This window comes from Mesocricetus auratus, unplaced genomic scaffold, assembly GCF_017639785.1.
Source record: "Mesocricetus auratus isolate SY011 unplaced genomic scaffold, BCM_Maur_2.0 Super-Scaffold_6730, whole genome shotgun sequence".
Classification (NCBI taxonomy): domain Eukaryota; kingdom Metazoa; phylum Chordata; class Mammalia; order Rodentia; family Cricetidae; genus Mesocricetus; species Mesocricetus auratus.
In genome coordinates this window covers 15,380,325-15,400,747 of record NW_024429184.1, presented here as the reverse complement: position 1 = coordinate 15,400,747, position 20,423 = coordinate 15,380,325, and the positions used below count along the sequence as shown (strand labels likewise).

Below are 20,423 nucleotides of genomic sequence, written 5' to 3'. Positions count from 1 at the left end.
AAAGGTCTATGTAAAGCATTTCTTGATTAATGACTGAGGTAGAAGGGTCCTGCTCACTATAAGCAAGCAGTACCATCCATGGGCAGGAGGTCCAGGATTGCAATAGAAAGAAAGCATGCTGGGCAAGGTAGTAAGTAGTGTTTTTCCATGTCCTCTACTTCAGTTCCTGCCTCCAAGTTCCTGTCCTAACTTCCCTTCATGAGGGACTGACTGTAAGCTATATATAAGTGAAAGAAACTTTTCTCCCGAAGTTCTTTTGTGAACGGTGTTTATCACAGCAATAGGAAGCAAACTATCACAGGTTTCTGATCTTCATACATGTACAGCATGTATTTAACTGAACTGATTAAAACCATGCACCTCAGAAAGACCAAACAGGACCTTAAACCTTAGAATCTATTAATTCACTAACCTATCTTGTAATTTAACCTTAAAGGAACATGGTGATGGTGTATACCTTTAATTCTAGCACCTAGGAAGCAAAGGCAGGCAGATCTCTGTGAGTTTGAGGCCAGCCTAGTCTACAAAATGAGTTCCAGGACAGCCAGGACTACAGAGAGAAACCCTGTCTTGACAAAAAAACAATCAATCAATATTAAAAAAAAAAATCAACCTTTTATCTTGTAAAAATTGTTTTAGGCACAATTCCACTGATTTTTCCTTGGGTGACCCTAAGGTTGTACCACAGTCCTAAACTGATACGATTCCATTGGTCTCTAGGCTGCAAAGGTTGAGCATTACCGATATTTGGTAAACGGAGCCTAAGGTCAGGATGCAGCTTGTATCTGCCACAGAACCCCCTGGAGAGGGAAGTAAATCTGCAACCTCACAACTTCTTGTTTTTTTATGTTTATTTACATGTAACTACTTGACTAATTCACTGAGTGTAACTGGAAGACTAATGTTTACATATACCTACTAAGTGCCAATGCACTAGTAGTTTATGATACTTCCTGTTTATGGGGCCCTTTTCTGTTTGAAAAGTTAGAACATCAACATTTAATCCTTATCTTGGAGATTAACACAGTTGTGAGCTATTGTGCTAAAATAAAAGGATTTGAGGAGTCACTGTTCCTTCTAAAATTGTTTCTGATGGTAGCTTTCTACTGTATTTTATCTTTGGTTTTTATTTTCATAAAAATGAATAAAGCAGAGATTTCATACTCTTCTGTGCCCCCCCTCCCTTTTCCTTTTTCTACACACGGATGGCTATAAACTCACAATCACCCTGCCTCAGGCTCCTCAGTAGGGATCCATTAGGACTAAGGATGTATACCACAAAAGCCAGCCAGGTAGAACAAAATACTGTGGTTTTTACAAATTAGGTTGCTTGAAACCCAAGCTCAGTCCCTAGGATTCACATGTGCATCCTGGTACAGATGAGACATACATATAAAATAAATGTATTTTTTAATTACAATATTTGTGTATTGGTAATTTCTTTCCTTAATCGCTTTATATTCCTTGGTGAATTTTATTTTCTGGAATCCTTTCAATAAATCTTTTTATCATAATCATTGATGCATACTAACTGTACAGATTAGGTTTATGGCATTTCTGTATATGTGTAATTATGCTTTATGCTTGCCTTCCCCTCTCCCCACTCTGTTTTCTCTTCACTAATGGTCTCTCTTCAGAGAAAGCATGCCATTATTTGTCTCTCTGACTTAACTTGCTTCATATGATGCTTTCCCCCAGTTCCACCAACTTCTAACCCTAACCCTGGAAATAAACAAATGTAATACATTGTAGAATAGAAGGCCAAAACCAAAAATTACTGAAATTAAAATATGTGCTCTGAAGTGAGAGGAGGGGGGGTCAAAACTATGGAACCCTGGAATGTTACATCACAATTGCAGTATGGTGGCACGTAACTGTTTGAACTCTGAAGGACCAGAAGTGCAAATAACCTAGCTACATGGCAAATGAGGCCAGTCCGGTCTGTAGGCGACCTTCTCAACAAACAAGCTAAACTAAACTGAAACAAAACAAAAAGTTATGGTTAAATATGTGGAACATCACAAATGAGATAAATTTTAGTTTAGAAAACACATATACTATGTTTAGCGCTGTGTCACTATTACCTAGACGTGTGTATTACAAGACATAATCTACTAAAAGAACAATATCCCAAACTAGTCACAAGATTACTATGAATCTGTTTAGATTGAAACTAATAACTTGGGGTGCTTGTAAGATGGCCCATCGGGTAATTTGCTTGTCGCACAAGCGTGAGGACTTGAGTTCCAATCCCCAGAACCCATATAAAGCCTGGCAGACATCTGAAATACCAGTGCTTCTGTGGTGAAATGAGCAGCACCGGCCAGTTAGCCTGTGTATGGAGCAGGGTGTAAACAACCTTGTCTCAAGATAGAAGTTAAGGATGAATACCTAAGGTTGTCTGCTGAACTCTGCATGTTTATGTGGGACATTTTTTGAAAAGTCACTAGGCACTAATTGTATTAAAACTAGCAATAATCTATTTCAGGGAGGGTGATCACTATTATTCAGCATTGAAATTCATGTGTTAAGTAAAACTTATTCCCATTCTTGAATTAAGGCAATCTAAGTGCATCTATGTTTTGGGGAAACATTCAAACCCAAGATTGGTTTTTAAAAAGTTGAAGACTGCTTCCTGTCCTTTCCCCAGTCGAGAGTTCCACAGCACAATGATGAGAGAGAAGTGAGACACATCCAACTAAGTAATAGATACAAAGCAGCTTGGAGAAAATGAGACTGTGTATATCCCCCTATACTTCATCTGTTTAAATTTCTCTTTAATTTACTACACAGAATTCACTTATTTTCTTTACACAATGTCATAATAGGTATTTAATATCTACTGATAGATGGAGCAGAACCAGAACTACATGATGCAAATGAACACTTTACAATGCCTGCGTTCCCTACAGAGAAAATGAAAGCAAGCTAGGAATAAAGCAAAATACAAGTTAAAACTATACTCATACATGCACTTAATCTGAAAACAGTATTTGAAAGGAGCCCTAGACACCATGCAAAAATCAAACTAAATCAAGAACTATCTTCCCAGTAAAAGGGATTACAAAACAGTGCTGCCAAACCAAACTAAAGGCAGCACAAAACATCTTGACCAATGGCCTTTCTACAACACTCAAGTACTTAACCATTTTCTAGATTTTTATTTTAAGGATTTCTCACCCACATTCCCTTCTTTCTTTCTTTCTTTTTTTTTTTTTTTTTTTTTTTGGTTTTTTCGAGACAGGGTTTCTCTGTGGCTTTGGAGGCTGTCCTGGAACTCACTTTGTAGACCAGGCTGGTCTCGAACTCACAGAGATCCACCTGCCTCTGCCTCCCAAGTGCGGGGATTAAAGGTGTGCGCCGCAAACGCCCGGCCCACATTCCCTTCTTAACCTAAGCAAAAATATAAGCACAGATAACCTGGCAATGTTAACACAAGTTAATTAAAAGCCCTATCCAACACTAAGAGCAAAGGGAGAGACAATAGGTCTATATTCTCCTCCATTAAGATGCCTGCAAACTTCCTTAAGCACTGCTTCGTTTCAATCTTCTCCAGAAATGTCTTTGTACCTACCTGGATTTTTTACATCTGCCAACTTAAGTTTAGAATAGGCCTGGGGGAATGGCTCAGCAGGTAAAGGTGTTTGCTGTGAAGTCCCACTAGTACCAACTTCTGAAGCCACGAGGCAGAAGCACAGAACAAACTAAGGGAATTATCTACATAAAATTATTTTTTAATATTTTTAAAAAATCAAAACGGTCATAAATCAAATTTTAACAAGTGTAGAAACACAAACTATTTTTTTAAGACACCACTGATGGAAAAAAAATCAGAGTATTCAACAACATTCTTTCATAGCTTGCAGAGGACACGAAGCCCAAAAGACCTGTTGGGGGCAGAACCTAATAGCAGCCTCTAAGTCCTCCAGTTCTTGTAAGAGTAATTCATGCAGGAAATCACAGGAATCAACTTAAAGTAGATGCCTAAATAAATAGGATTAGGATGAGCAGATTTTCAAAAGGAAAAATACATTATGCTATGACAGCAAGTGGACAATTCAGTGAAAAGAATTATCATTCAAAATTGTCGTCTTTTACGTGGTCGACATTTCTGCACCAGATCTAACACTTTTTGATCTTGTGTTTGTTTTTCTTTCGTAAGTTGGATTTAGCCATTAGCCAGTGTTTCCCAAAATGAACAAAACTTTTACTTTATTCCGACTTAAAAAACAAAGATTCAAATGTGATTGATTTTTTTTTCTTTTCTTTTTTCTTTTCAAGATAGGGTCTCTCTGTGTATCTCTGGTTGTCCTGAAACTCCCTCTGTAGATCAGGCTGGTTTTGAACTCACAGAGATCCACCTGTCTCTGCCTTCCTGGGTGCTGGAATAAACGGAGTGCACCACCACCGCCCGGCTGTGATTGGAATTCTTAAAAATATAGTTACAAAGCTGTTTGCTACTGAAAGAAACTGTGTTAACTTTTACCTACAACACTATGCGAAAACAGGCAAAACTACAGGTTTAAGAATTCTAAGCAAGTATTGTGTGTGAGCCGAAATACATGTCAAGGTGCACAGCTTTTGAAAAGAATAAAACGCAATTCATACGATGCTAGCAGTAACTATAAGTATTCAACTCTATGTATGGTAGAATTAGCGTGTTCAACTTTACTGAATAACACACACCATTTCTGCAACACAAAAGCGCTGTCCACGCCGAATCACACAGGAAAACAACTTAGTTCTCTTTGGCTTGCCTTCAATAACCCGAAAAACTCCCGTTTCAAAAACCAACCTCTCTCATTCTTCAGCCCTGAAATGAAAAACTTCCATCCACTAAGAACTAAAACGGAGCCGTCCAGAAACCCGCGGAGTCAGAAGGCCGCGAGAGGCGACCCCTCCGACCGGGTTCTGAGTTCTCCCAGGTGACATCATTTCACCTGCGTCTCAGCCTGGCAGGGGCGGGCCGGCCCCCCGCCGCGGCGGGAACAAAGAGCGCCGGGCTGCCGGGAAACGTCGGCCAAGCGCGGCCCGCCGGCTCCCCACCTCCCGCGACCAGTACCGCCCTCGCGCGGGAGCCAACGGCCGCCGCGGCCAGTACCTGCGAGGGGAGGCTCCGCCCTGCGGAGTTGCTCCCACCGCTCCGGGCCGGGCCGCCGCCTCCTATTGTGACCGCTCGCCCCGCCAGCGGCCAGCTCGCCAGGGCCGCCGTCCCCGGGCCTCCTCGCCCCCGGAACCTGGGTTCCGACTGAGGCGCTGTCACCGCGCTTCCTTCCTCCAGGCACCATCACACGGGCCTCGCCAGGAAACCACGGCTCCACGTCCAGCCCTGCAGGAGCCGGCTAGCGCCTCGGAAGACCCATCCTTTCCGCCCAGAGTCCCAACCGCCCCGGTCTCCGGAGGCCCGCCGCACGAGGGGGACGCGCCCCGCCCCAAGGCACTCCGCCTCAGCGCTCGCGGACCCGCACCGGCCGCGCCAGCGCAATAGGTTGCGCTGCGCGCGCAAGCGATACCCGGGCGCTAGGTCTCCGGCCGCGGAATGTAAGGGCCTCCCACCTCTGGATCCGGACGCGCGCCCCTCCCCTCGCCCGCACAAACCTAGCCAGCCAAGCGCAGGACCGCCAGGGAGCTCCGCCTCTTCCCCCGCGCCGAGCCCCCTTTGTTTCCACCCGCGGGGGCGGGGCTGCTCATGCAGGCCGCTCAGGCCAGTTCCGGCAACAGAGCCGCTGCGCAGCACCGCTGCGCAGCACCGCCCAGCTCACTCGCTCGGCCCGGGCTAGCTGCAAAGGTGGAGAGGTGCGTGGCAGCGCCTTCCAGAGCAGACGTACCTAACAGCAGTGGCAGCTTCCGCTCCAGCCAGCAACTCCAAAACTGCAGTGGAGCAGAAAACCTCACAATATAATATGTATTTACTTGACCGAAGAAGTAGGACTTTTTACTGATGCACACAAAGGGTCTCACAACAGAACAAGCAGGTTTGTAATCTAACTTGTCCGACCCCTCAGGACGAGTCTGAGATTCTCTGACTTTACTGATACGAAATAAGCTCGAATGCTAAAGCCGGTTGGTTCATGATTGAATTCAAGACCCAATAGAGAAGACAAACCCTATAATGGCGCAATAAACACAAGGAAAAAGATCGCAGAATGCCATTGTAAATTATGGAAGCGGTGGACTTTTTAAGCAAATTATAAGAGTCTTTAAAAGTTCATATTTAAAATGTGAAGTGAAACTACAAAACAAGAAGCAGAAAATCCAGACCCAACAGGGCGTGGTGGGCTCACACACTGGGTAAGCTGAGAAAAGACTTCTGAGAGGTTGAGATCCGCCTGGTCTAATGGTTAAAGCCCTAGCGTGGGGGTAGGAGGAGGGGGAAGAGGACAGAGAAAGGAAAGCAATACTTCTTTAGTCTCCTTCCGAGTCTCAGTGACGTCAGGTAATGTAAACAAAACGAAAATGTTTCAGGATATTTTTGGACCTTATCCATTCTGCTGATTAATAACGCCATACGGTAATTGTGTACATTTGTCACCAGTATCAGACTGAACACCAGTGCTCTATTGTGAGTCTTAACTCCAAGCCCACAATTTCAGGTGTTTAGCAACTACTGAATCAAAGTTCTAGCAATAATTCTAGCACAAAGAAGCTGGAATGAGATAGCAGGCCCCTGTGAAGTATCCCCTCACAGCAGTTCTACACTCCCATATGTAGCTGATCACACACACACACACACACACACACACACACACACACACACACACACACACCCTCTGCCGGTTTTATAAAGCAGTTTGGAGACAACATTGAAAGTTGTAAGTCCTAAACAAGCCTTTGGGTGCATATAGTGGGTGCACCTTCTCTAAATTCTCATTCTCTCTCTCTCTCTCTCTCTCTCTCTCTCTCTCTCTCTCTCTCTCTCTCTCTCTCTCTCTCTCTCTCTCCTCTCTCTCTCTCTCTCTCTCTCTCTCTCTCTCTCTCTCTCTCTCTCTCTCTCCTCTTTCTCCCTCTCCTCTTTCTCCCCTCTTCTCTCCACCCCCCACACCTTTCTTTGAGACAGGTTCCTACCATGTAGTCCTCATTGTCCTAGAACTCACACTTTAGACCAGGCTGGCCCCGAAATCAGAGATCTGCCGGCCTCTGCTGATATTAAAGTCAATCAGAGGCATTCAACACTACACAACGCTTGTAAATGTCTTCTTAGCCCCCAAATCTGATACTGATAAAGACACAGTAATCGTTATGCTTTTGATAAGAGACAGCCGACTCTTAATGTGGTGGGGCTGAAACTTATATCTGAGTAGTTGTGAACAGTAGTCTACCTAAGCTTTACTTGCTGTCTTTCCACAATGGCAAAAAGCCCCGGAGAGCTGCTTTAAAAAACAAAACAAAACTTTCTGTAATGGGGATTTTCTACATCTGCACAGCCCAGAAGGTCATTAGCTAGATACTAGCTTCATGTGGCATGGCACTTGGGATGTATGTAACTAGTACATGCTAGTAAACTAACAACATTTTAGAGTTGTATATACAGCACCTGAAAGAAAAGTTGTTGCTGTGGCAAGAGTTTCTTGAGAATTCTGACTCTGACTCCAAGCCCCCCCCCCCGCCCTTTTAACAACTGGTTTTCATGACAGGTGGAAATTGTGAGGGACAACAAAACTTCTTAAAGTATACATTTAAGTTCCTTAAAATTTTATCAATTAATAATTTTATAAATAAAAAAATACAGTCAGCACCATGTCTGTCTGAACACCACCATGCTCCCTGCCATGGTGATAATGAACTGAAAAAAATTTATCAAATCAATGCCTATCAAATAGGAAAATACTGGGCTGGGCGGTGGTGGCGCATGCCTTTAATCCCAGCACTTGGGAGTCAGAGGCAGGTGGATCTGTGTGAGTTCGAGACCAAGTCTGGTCTACCAAGCAAGTTCCAGGACAGGCTCTAAAGCCGCAGAGAAACCCTGTCTCAAAAAAAAACAAACAAAACAAAAAACAAAAAAAAAAAACAGGAAAATACTTCAAAAATGTGTCTGGTAGTTATTTATTGACATCAGTCCAGGTAGGTTACATTCTAATGCAAAGGAGTTATAGCAGTCATTAAAAATCTTGGTTATAGGGAACCATTAAAGATTTTACACTTGGCAGTCAACTGAGAAAACTCACACCACTCCAATTCTGAGTCTATCCTCATTTTCTCAAGGGTTTGACAATTCTTTTCATGCCATCATATTTTTCTCTGTATTGGGACATTACTAGAACACTAACACACCATTAGTTTTGTCCACCCTTAAGTTTTTAGCTATAACTAATGGTTTGGTATTGATCTGCTGTTACATTATTTTAAAACTCTTATCTAGTATGCTGAAGGCCTTGACTTACATCCCCCCACACACACCTGTAAAATTTGTTTTTCAGATTTGTTTTACTACATACTAAGGATTATCAAGGTAATTGTTATCTTACGTACTGTTCTATGAAAAGGAAGGCTATAAGGCTACAGGCTGTATTATCTATTTAAACTCTTCTATGGTAAAATAATGCTTATTAAATGCCTGTTTCCCTGATTGAACTTAAGCTCTTTGAAGGAAGTTCATGGTTCTACTTGTCTATCACAGATGACCATGTTGGAGGTATGCTGGAAGGCAAAAAGGGTTCAAAGATGGAAAAGAAGGTCATTTCCTATTTTAAGACATTAAAAGATGATTAATAAATGCAGCTGGGTGGTTGTGTCACAGGCCTTTGATCCTACTGCTTGGGAATAGAGGCAGGGGGATCTCTATGAGTTTGAGACCAGCCTGGTCTACAAGAGCTAGTTCCAGGACAGCCTCCAAAGCTATACAGGAAAACTCTATCTTGAAGAAAGAAGGAGGAGGAGGAGGAGGAGGGAGAGGAGGAGGAAGAGGAGGAGGGAGAAGGAGAAGGAGGGAGAAGGAGGAAGGAAGAAAGGAAGGAAGGAAGGAAGGAAGGAAGGAAGGAAGGAAGGAAGGAAGAAGGAAGTGCACATGAATCACTTGTCTTAGCCTCAGCAGCCATCTTCCAGTAACTCGCCAAAGGGAAAGAGGAGAGCACTTGATATGTTCTCTATGCCTTTTGAGAAACATGGAGTTGCTCCTTTGGCCACATACATGTGCATCTACAAAAAGGGTGATATTGTAGCCACTGTTCAAAAGGAATAAGTGTTACCATGGCAAAACCGGAAGGGTCTACAGTGTCACCCAGCATGATGTGGACATCACTGTAAACCAGCAAGTTGAGGACAAGATTCTTGCTAAGAGAATTAATGTGATGACTGAGTGCATCAAGCACTCTGGGAGGAGAGACGGCTTCCTCAAACAGGTGAAGGAAAACGACCAGAAGAAAAAGGGAGCCAAAGGGAAGGCGCCTGGGTTCAGCTGAAGCGCCAGCCTGAGCCTCCCAGCACACTTTGTGAGGACTAATGGGAAGGAGCCTGAGCTGCTGGAGCCCATTCCGTATGAATTCATGGCCTAATGTACTAATAAAATAAAATAAAGAACCTGGACTGTAGAGTGTTTTTCTTAAAGTGTGGTGTATTCTCCCTGAAAAAAAATGTTAAGCAAATTTTAATTGTGCTAGTTCTCTGTCTTAATTATTCAAGTTTTACCAAGTCTGTCCTCTTCCAAGGAAGGGTGTAATAGGTCTCTAGCCAGAGGCATGGTGACAGCTCCACCAGCACAGGTGATCCAGATCTCACAACCATCTATAATGAGATCAGGTGCCCTCTTCTGTCCTCCAAGCATACATGCAAAGCATTGTATACATAATCAAACAAACAAATAACTCTCTTAAGAGTTAAGGAAAAGGGCAAAGAGGTGGGGGGAAACCCAACAACAAGATACTTCAAAACTTTTCATAAAGCTTGCTTTTCTCACTCACCTTCCTAAAAGAATTTTTCCACTACAAGCAGGCCAAGACTGCATCCACTACAAACAATCCACATAATACAGTTTCACAAGAAATGTGAACACCTGTCCACAGGAAGATTTAATTAGCACCAACTTCCAAACTTCCAATTACAGCTGCTAAGAACCAGAAGGGGGCAGCAAAGGTCCATCCAAATCTAAGCCCACTGACAGTCTTCCTTAGCAGCAGTTAACGACTGGGCTTTGTGGCAGCTGAGTGGTCAAGCGGCTGTTCCCACTGTGCAAGTGAGAGACTACAGTGGTAAGACCACAGACAGTGGAATAATAGAGGAAAAACGTGCCAGCAAGATGAGAAGGGAGTGAAAGAAAATATAGGCTGCAAAGTCAACCAAGGAATTCCAAAGATTACTAAATCAGCATGCCCAGGACCAACAGAGTCAGAACAGGAAAACAGCATTTGAGACACGGAGCTAGGAGCACAAGCATGCATGGTGCAGCATACTCCTCGCTAGGACAGGATGTGCAGGCAGGAACTGACCCTGAAGCAATAAGGTTTCCTCTATTGTCTGCCTGTACTTTTAAAAGTATATCTCCATTTGAGTGTCTGCAAATTTGATTGTATGCAAGGACACGGCAGTCCCATGCCACAGCACATGTGTTGAGGCCAGAGGATGATCTCAGGTGTTGTGTTTTGCTGCTGCTTAGCTCACCCAAGAGCTTCTAGGGGTTCTCCTGTCTCCTCTTATTTCCCCATTGCAGCACTGGGATTACAAATACATGCTATCATGCCCAGCTTTATGTGGGTTCAGGGAATTCAAACTCAGGTCTGAATGCTTGGGCAAGCTTTACCCACTGATCCATCTCCCCAGCCCTTTTATACCTTTAAAAACAGGAGATGTTACATAACAAAGAGCATCTCAGCTACAACTATAATTATAACTCTCATTATATATTACTCTATAAACCTAATCTTAGGGGTATTCTATCATAACAACATAGCTTTGACCAGTCAGTCCACTGTACAGCCAGACACAGGAAAAGGCTAAGCACAGATCTGTAATTCTTTCCAACAAATCCTGTATTTTTATTGTTAGGGATGGTCTTTTAATCATGAAAATTCTTGTAAAATGTAGTTTGGCATACGTTTGAAAATATATCCATAAAGGCAAATTTGTAGCAGTGGAATTACTTATGCAAAGAATACGTGCTTTACTTTTTTCTAGATATAATCTAAATTGCTCCTAAAAGATTGTGCCATTTTTTTTACTGCAACCAAGAGTAAATGCAAATAGTTTAGAGTCTATTTTGAGGTAGAAAACAGCAGTGTTTATTTAAGGGTACTGCCTTGGAAAGAAAGGATAACTCCAGGGACAGCAGCAAGCCAAGCACTAGAGCAGGAAGAGAAAAGCCCTGAAGCCACTTTACTTTGAGAACAGTGACACTTCATAGACAAATTATAAGTTCTCTTTGTTATAAATGCCCATCTGTTAAATCCCGGAGGCTTTACTATGGTTTTTATGACCTGTAGTAACCTAGGAATTGGATTCATACTTAAGCTAAAAGGACCCATGGGACCAACATGAATAGCAGCCTGCTGTAAAAGCTAAAGACGCCGGGGTTAAAGGACCTGCTGAGAAGACAACCCTTAGATCACACACACAGGGTTCCAGAAATATCTGGGGAGGAGAGGCATAAAACTAGCCAGCTGCAGCTAACAAACAACAAGAAATTAAGGAGAAGTGTAATCAAAGCCAGTGAAATAGGAAGTAAAATTAATTTATTTACAAAAATGCTTCAAAAAAATAAAACTGGTTTAAAGAAAAATTAAGGGCTAGAACAGCATAGATAAGTTCCTTCATTTCAGGGATGACCAGGGAAAAAAAAAGTAATCACTGAAAAGGAATATGTGGACATGAGAGCCTTAAAAAACTTTGGATGCAAGGCATACTACATGTTCTTGGTTGACTGGACCACATGAACACCTTGTTACTGCACTGTGTTTGAGAAGAAACAAGCTTGCTCTAGGGAATCCTAGTGCACTTCGTGAATCCGCATAATCATGAGTCCAACTGACACACACTGCTGTGGAGACTCCTAGTATCGTGTATCTATGTAACATTGCCCACTTAATAAACTGGCAGTAGCTACTGCTACTGATAATCTTCATAATGCAGTCGATGCTGAGTGACTGTGGACATTTGTGAGACACTACATCCTCACAAAGCCAGCAGTACCTGTCTATGCCACACTCTACAGACCTTTCAAGGCTCCAGCTCAGGAAATATGTGCCCTGAGTACAATTCTAATCAACACAAATCAAAACCTTAAATAAAAAATGCTTAAAATAGTGTAACTTTTTATGGGGCAAATAAAAAAATTTAAGCTCCAAGACAAACCTGCTCCCCTATTCTGGCTAGTATTTTTTATTTTTTGGTGGTGGTTGTTTAACAGAGTTTTCTTTTGATGAAAAATTAGAAGTGTTTTGTCTAGATGTTATTTCACACTAGAATTACAAGAACTTAAAACACATTATAAATGTGTCAGGAAAATGTGAACCCTCATACACTATTGATGGAAATGTATAAGCTATGGCACTTTGGAAACTTTTAGTTCCCAAAAATGTTAAAACAAAAATCTATCATGTGACCAAAAAGCAAATACATGTAAAAGTTCAGGGCTGTAGTGTAGCTGAGGTAGAGTATTGCCTGGTATGCACAAAACCCTGGGTTCCATCCACAGGACTCTGGAAAATAAACCATCTCCCTGCAAAGAGCCAACAAGACACTGATGCCCAAGTTCTGCGAGCTGTATACAAAAGATAAATGGTTGTTAGGGACTGAGGAGATGAATGGCAGGTGACTGCTACTTGGAACAGGTTTGGGGCTTTTTTGAGGGGGGGTAGAGGGATGGGTTTTGAGGATGTTCTAAAATTAAATGGTAAAGATAGTATTTTGAAATCCTAAAAAGCAGGCTAATGCGATGACAATGGTAAAGGACTTGCCACCAGGTCTGACAACCTGAGTTTGATACTTGTACCCACATGATTAAAGGGGAGAACCGACTCAAGTTGTCTTCACACACACACACACACACACACACACTCTCTCTCTCTCTCTCTCTCTCTCTCTCTCTCTCTCTCTCTCTCTCTCTCTCAAATAAATACAATTAAAGATACAAAACACCACATATATATACTTTAAAGGTAATAAATCAGCTTGCTAATTATATTATTCAAATTCTCTTTATCTATTTCTCCCTTCTATTATGGACATACCCCGAGGTAACTGCTAATGAGTCACTGTTTTTGTGTAGTCCTCTTCCAATAGGTACACTAGAAGCCTGTGAGTGACTTCCAGCTAGAAGAACATGGCAAAAGTGAGGTGATGTCATTCCTGCAGTTATGGTGCATTACATAACACTCCATCTGAGCTGTCTAGAGAGTCTCCTTCTGCTCTTGAAGCAGAGACACGCTGTGAACCGCCTATGGAAAGGGTCACATGGCAGGACTGTGGGCAGCTAGAACCTATTGCTGGCTGGAGGCAAGCAGGAGCTCAGCTCCTCAGTCACAGCTACAGGAAAATGAGCTTGGTCAACAACCTGAATGAACCTGGAGTGTGGTGGTGTAGTGTTTATGATTTATTAAAGTTTGCCTGAGGATTCAGAAAGCAAAGCCAGCCTCAAAATATGGAGGTCAGGCAGTGGTAATACACATCTTTAATCCCAGCAGCCATAGAGCTAGGCAGTGGTGGTACACACCTTTAATTCGGGCTCAGGATTAAGAGGTAGACAGATCTCTGTTAGCTCAAGGCCACACTGACTACACGAAATTAATCCAGTCTTAAAAGAAACAGTTCACACACATGTGATCTCAGCATCTGGGATCACATGCCTTTAATTCCACACTAGGGGGGTGGAGACAGGAGGACATGGCTGGGTGGAGAAAGGAATATGAGGAGGAGGAGACAGGGTCTGAGAGCCTTTGCCTCTGAGGATTTGTGGGGACAGGATTGCCACTTCAGCTGGGTAGGGATAAGATCCACTGACTTAAGCTGCTTTGCCGCTCTGATCTTCAGCTTGAAGCTTGAACCCCAATATCTGTCTCTGGGTCTTTCTTTTATTTATCATGCTACACTGGTGGAAGCAGATCTTCCTTAACTAGGTTCCTAAGGAGAATACAGCACTGTTAGACCATTTAGCTATCCTATACTTCCTAGCCACACAAAGGAAGAGGTAATAAACATATTAAAAGTCTTTAAGGCAATATATTTTGTAGACGGCTGTATCTGCTTGTCAGCATGCTAACATATAGTGGCAATCCTCCTACAGCATCAGAATACCTTCTATTCCTGGAATTTTATTACTTTCTTCCTACTCTTAATGGTTTTGGCCTTAAATATTGGGAGTTGAGTAAGGACAAACTTGTTTTTTCTCTGCTCTCAATAACACAAATGTTAACACGTAAGACTTCTTAAAAGGTAAGGCTTTTCCCTGCCAAAAAATATGCAAGGCTGCAGCAACCTTTGATGGGTGTCATTCCAGCCACACGGATGTCTGTCCATCCAGCTACTGGCTAGAGGACCTCAGTTCTGTCTGTCTACGTGGAGACAGAGGCAGATCCCACAGGCGTAGGGCTCAGCCCCCAGCAGAGAACCTTTCTTTACATATTTTGTTGATGTCTGTCTTGGCATTTGAGGGGTTGATTGCTTTGAGACAGGTGTATACTCAGCTCCCTTCACTTTAGATGCTAACACAAGCCTCAATTTATGACCTGTGCTTCTGAACAGCTAGCTATATATACACTAGGTTTCCCACAATCCCCTCCCAGGCTTGCTAAATTTACTTGATCGGATTACAGAACTCAGGGAAACACATGCTTAGCTGCCCACTATAAAGGACACTACCAAGAATACGATGAAGAGATGAATGGCAGTCTGAGGCTGAGGGAGGGAACACAGTTTCGTTACCCTCTCGAGGTACACCCTCTACAAAAACATTCTAAATGGAAGCACTCAAGTGCTGGGTCTAGACCTGGATTCTCACAGGACTAGCACTGTAGAGGGATGACCGTATCTGTTACTGGGTCTAGACCTGGATTCTCACAGGACTAGCGCTGTAGAGGGATGACCATATCTGTTACTGGGTCTAGACCTGGCTGTTCATTCTCTAGTGCGCCTTACTTTGTGGAGCAACAGTGCCATAGCCGGTGAGGTATATCTGAAGAGGAACTACTAATTGAAAACATACCCCAGATTCTTTAGTATCCCTTCCTCATGGATTTGGAGAATGAAGGCCCTTGCCACTTGTATCATACAAAGTAGGTCAAAAAATTCCTTTATGGACAGCTCCAAGGCAGAAACAAAATTAGAATTTTCTGACATGCTTTGGGGAGTTAGTTATGAGCCACTAACCATGGACAAAAAGTATGTACATAGTATCAAATATATTTTTGTTCACAATCCTACATTAACTACACATTATACCTCTTGACTCTCTTGTACAGATTAATAATGTATGATCTGAATTCTACTAAAAATGTCACTTCTATTTGGGTCAGGTGACACCTTTAATTCCTGCATTTGAGAGACTGAGGTAGAAAGCTCAGGAATTGACTTATGTTACCAGAGACTGTCCTCCCCCACCAAAAAAATCAATTTCCGTGTGTTGCCACCCACATTGTTTTCTTTGCCTGTCTTTGTGAGCCAGTCTCATGGAGCACAGGCTGTTTTCTCAGTCCCCAGTCACCCTGCCTGTGCCTCCGAGTGCTGGGTCACACATGTGTCCCCATCTCTGACTCCTTGCTCACCTGTTATTCAGTCTTGTTCCACTTTGTTGTACGTCTACTTCTTGTATAAAACACAGGGTTGGAAAGTTATTCTGTAACCAAGTTTGCTATTTAACAGGTAACTTTAACATTCACATTTTCTATAACCAATTAACTCTACTCCAGTATTTTATTTTGTTTGCCTTTACCCGTGTCCCACACACCTCTTAAACCCTTACTGCACGTTATAAGCAAGGCTTCCTATTCCTCTTCTGACCTAAAATTATACATTTTATTTCTACAATTTGTATTTAGCAGCTTTACATTAAAATCTAAAATACTATTAAAATCCGAAACTTTTGGGGGGTAGTTATTTACGTGTCTGTGTGTGTGTGTGTGTGTAAGAGAGTGTTTTGGTGGGTGAGTGGTTGTTGTGTATGAGAGTATGTGAATGTGTGTGAGTGGTTGGGGTGTGTATACACGTGATTTCGGTGTGACTGTGTGTGGGATTGGGTATGGTATGTGTGACAGTGACTAGGGTATGTGCTATGGGGGGCACAACTGAGCACACATGCTAAGGTACACGTGTGGAGGCTGAGGACAACTTTTGGGATTCAGTTCTTTGTTTTGAGGTCGGTTCTTTTTTCTGACACATTATTTCAAGAGCGTTTGGACAATTGTCCCATGAAAATGTTGGGGCTCTCCTTTGGAGGGGATCACAGACATGCACTATCACACCAGTCATTTTAAATGGGTGTGGAACAAACTCAGGGTCTCATTCATTGTCCATCTCTCCGTGCCCAACCACAAACTTTTTGATGTACTACAAAAGGGTCTGACAGCGAGATGGCTTACTGGGAAAAGATATCTGGCACACAAATGTGCCTTGGTATGCACACACACACACTGTAAATAAAACACAATGTACACACAGTTTACAGTGTTACTAATTTTGGATTAACTATGTTCAAGGAGGAACTCTATGAAATATTCTAAAATCTGAAGCATTTCCAGTCCTAATGACTTCAGATAAGGTATCTACCCTACTCCTAATTGCTTTTCTAAACAGATCAACACTGTTTGAATTTTTCAAAATTGATTTCTTATTTTAAGCTAATGGAACTTTCTCTATTAATGTCAAGATAAATGACCAACACACATGTCCCTAAGAAGCAGTCCCTAAAACAATTTTCTTTGTGTTGAAATTGTTGTTCCTTGACTAGTGCTCCAGTCTGCAAGTGGCCTCATGGTCTAGATATCATCAGTTCCTTTCATTTAGAACTACTACACCTAGAGTGAACTTCAGACACCATCTAACCCAAATAGGTTTTCTCACTATCAACCTATTTTGATCACGAGTACCCTAAAAGTCACATTAAAAACATTTCTGAGGCTGTGTTAATTAGCAACAAAAAATGCTACCTGCCAAGATGATGTAGAAAGCGAAGGAAGCCCTGAGTGACTGTGTAAGGAGGGACGGAGTTCTGAGTGAACATAGATGAAACTGTGAGTAATGTGTGTTATGACATGAGCACAGCCATGTCGAGGACTCCAAAGCCTCAGAATCATGGGACTGACAAAGCAAAGCAAAGCCTTCCTCTGGCCCAAGTGCATGGACCAGCATGTGTAAAAACTATCAGCTGTGGCTGCCTGAGACAGTTCTCCTACAGTGACCTCCTGCTGAGACTAGCTAAGCCCTCCCTTAATAAAAGCACTAATGTGCCTGGTTGTTGCATAGTTGGTGCCTTTCACAATCACACTGCCCACCAGCTCTGTCTGTGTCTCTCCTTTCTTCATTCCCTGGCCACCCCAGTCAGGTTTCTAACTCTAAGCTGTGTGAGTGGTGCTCAGACTGAGACCCTGGAGTATGCAGGGTTTGCACTGGTCAGACCTTGGGATGTTCCTAGGGAAGAAGACAAATAGAGATGAAAGTGAAGGAAAATGGGGTGCAATTCTAAGCTTTGGGTATAAAACATGGGAGACTTTTGAAGATCTTCAATGAGGAGTGCGAGCACAGTAGCTCATCAGTTTTTAGACTGTGTTCTGGAGACGTGCCCTTTGTTCCCACAAGAAGAGCATAAGCTTGGATACTGATGGTTAAAAGGAAATACTAAACCCCACATGTAACAATCTACTACTTCTGTCCTAGCACAAAGCCCTCACTACTCCCTCCTTCCTTCCTCCACCCCCACCCCAAATGACTTCTGCCAAACCATCGCACGGCTGGCATTGGAAGTCACACTTGGTTACACAGATCCTGTTTTCCTAGAATGTTAGACAAGTAACAGCTTTTTAAAAAACAGAAGTGGCATAACCTGAAAAGGCAGAAACTCAAACACAGCAAAGAACCAAAAGACACAACAACGCGAAAAGTGAAGTCCTCGGGAGACGGGCACCACTGCTGTCCCCAACCGCAGTGAGCTCACTTAACTGCCCTTCTTTTCCCACGTGCAAGGGGAGGGCAGGAGGAAATAAAAAAGCAAAGGTACTGGCAGCTGAGATGGAATACATGAACCAGTTTATTTAATGAGTTCATACATCAGTGTTCCGAATAAGCATTAAGAATAGTTATATTTAAGTATTATATTAAGTACTTTTGAGAACAAAGTGTTCTCAAAAGAAGAAAAAACTGGCTAATATCTCAAAATTTTTTCATCATCCCCAGAAATTACAAAAATGCAAATGAAAACAACTTTGAGATTTCATCTTACCAGAGTCTAAATAGCAAAGATCAACAAAATAACTGACAACAAATGCTAAAGGGAGTATGGGAATGGGAACCCTCACTCCATACACTGGTCCAGTCTCTCTGGAAATCAGTGTGGAGAATTCTCTTGAGACTAAAAATAACCTGCCACATGACGATGGCAGCTGTACATATGTGACACATATGCCCAAAGGACTTGCCATTCTACTCCATATACTAGTCAGCCATGTTCCTTGCTGACCTGTTCACAGTGGCTAAAAATGGAAACGATCTAAAGTCCTCCAACTGACAAACATCTAATGAAAATGTGGTACATATATGCTATAAGCTACTACTCAGCTGTAAAGAAAAATAAAACCATCAACTTTGCAAGTAAATGAATGAAACTTGAAAAGATGGCTCACGCCTTTAATCCCAGCACTAGGGAGGCAGAAGTAGGTGGATCTTGAGTTCAAGGCCAGCCTGGTCTACAGAGCAAGTTCCAGGACAGCTAGATCCAGAAAGACAAACCCTGAATGTTCGTTCCTTCATCTGAGACTACCCAGCTCCAAATCTTCAGATGTGAGTGCATATCCTAGAGTAAGTGCAGAAACCAGGAAAGCAAAAAGGGACCACTGCTTGGGGAGGTAGAGAGGGAAGCAACAGAGGGGGAACAGAGGGTATGTGTGATCTGATCAGGAAATGGGAGAAATGGGGGAATAAATACAAAAGAAGGGGAAAAACCATAAGAATGTTTGAAACAGTCATAAAGAATCATACTATAACAATCTGCATAAAAAGCAACTAATACATGCAAGTCTGTGCATAAATACACATATATAGTTTAAATGAAAATTTCTCATCTGAGCTGACAGTGTTCCCTTCAAGACCCAAAGACCATTTAACAAATCCCCCAACTCCAGGCATGAGAAGCCCTCTTTTGAGTTTTGGTTCAAGAGACTCTCCGAACATTACAGACTTGCTATTGCCTAGGCTGCTTCCCAGAGGCATAAGGCAAGTCCCTGTTTCTAAAGATAACCATGGGATTCATTCAGATGCAGGCTCTGAGGCCCCTGTGAGGAATTGGCCTGACCCTCCTCGGGGAGGACAGGCTTTCATGGTACCGAAAGATACCACGCAGTCCTCCAAAGGAAGGAAACCACCAACGGTCCTACCCAGCTGTGATGCCTCAGAAGCACCACAGCCTGGCACGATACCCTATGGCACAGTAGAGGCATGAATATTCTGGAAGCACCAACGACTCTCTAGCTGGACGTAAGACCCCTCAACAATGGAACATCACACCTGGCCCTAGAAAGCTAGACAACTACCCAGGGCAAGGAGAGTCATGGATCTTGGAGGAGAACCTACAACTGCCACTTTGCTAACCCAGCATAATCACCAACTACACTCTAAACATTTGTTCTTAAACCCACAGATAAGTGTTGTCCTCAAACTTCTCTCTGCACCAGATCATTACAGGACCACAGACATAACAGAGAGAGGATCTCAGTCTGAGGTCAGCTTTATCTATAAAGTGAGTAGTAGGCTACCTAGGGCTACATAGCATGACCCTGTCTCAAAAATAAATAAAAAATAAAAAGATACATGTAACGTATATGTGTGTAATGTGTGTAGATATATGTATTTATATATGTATATATGTGTGTTTATGAATATATCCAATTGACATTATTTCTGGGGAGAGAAACTGAAGGGACTCCTACATCTCTTTTCACAATATGCTATTTTAACAAAATTGGAAGATTAAAAAAAAAAAGGAAGTATATAGAAAGAAATGCCCCCTTCCCTGAGGGCAGTCTGGGGATTCCTTTTGTGCAAGCTGGGTAGGTGCTTTTTCCCAGAATAGTGGATCAGCGTCACTATAAGAGATTTGTTCAGAAGTCACCACTCACACACAAGCATCTCTCTGTGTCTGTGCCTCTGTCTCTCTCTGTGTCTCTGTCTCTCTCTGTGTCACATCTGAAATGATGCAACACAGCAATGCATGACATGGGGTTTGTTACAAAGCAGCACAGACTTCAGAGGCTGTCATGGAAAGGGAGCCTGGAGTGACACCCTGTGGGAAGTGG

General features: G+C 42.6%; 1 protein-coding gene and 1 pseudogene across 12 annotated transcripts in view; one reads left to right on the top strand and one right to left on the bottom strand.

The window, feature by feature from the left end:
• Rnf38 (ring finger protein 38) overlaps positions 1-20,423 on the bottom strand; it is a 107,285-nt gene that overhangs the window by 35,422 nt on the left and 51,440 nt on the right. For 3 of the 12 annotated variants that reach the window (XM_040739141.1, XM_040739144.1, XM_040739156.1), the window contains exon 1: positions 4,687-4,931. The exons of 2 other annotated variants lie outside the window; for them this stretch is intronic. In XM_040739141.1, the coding sequence (XP_040595075.1) occupies positions 4,687-4,689 (3 nt within the window). In that variant the 5' untranslated portion in view covers positions 4,690-4,931. 7 more of the 12 variants (XM_005078761.4, XM_013119676.3, XM_040739139.1 and 4 more) reach the window with 5 other exon arrangements.
• On the top strand, positions 8,935-9,522 carry LOC121137206 (annotated as a pseudogene).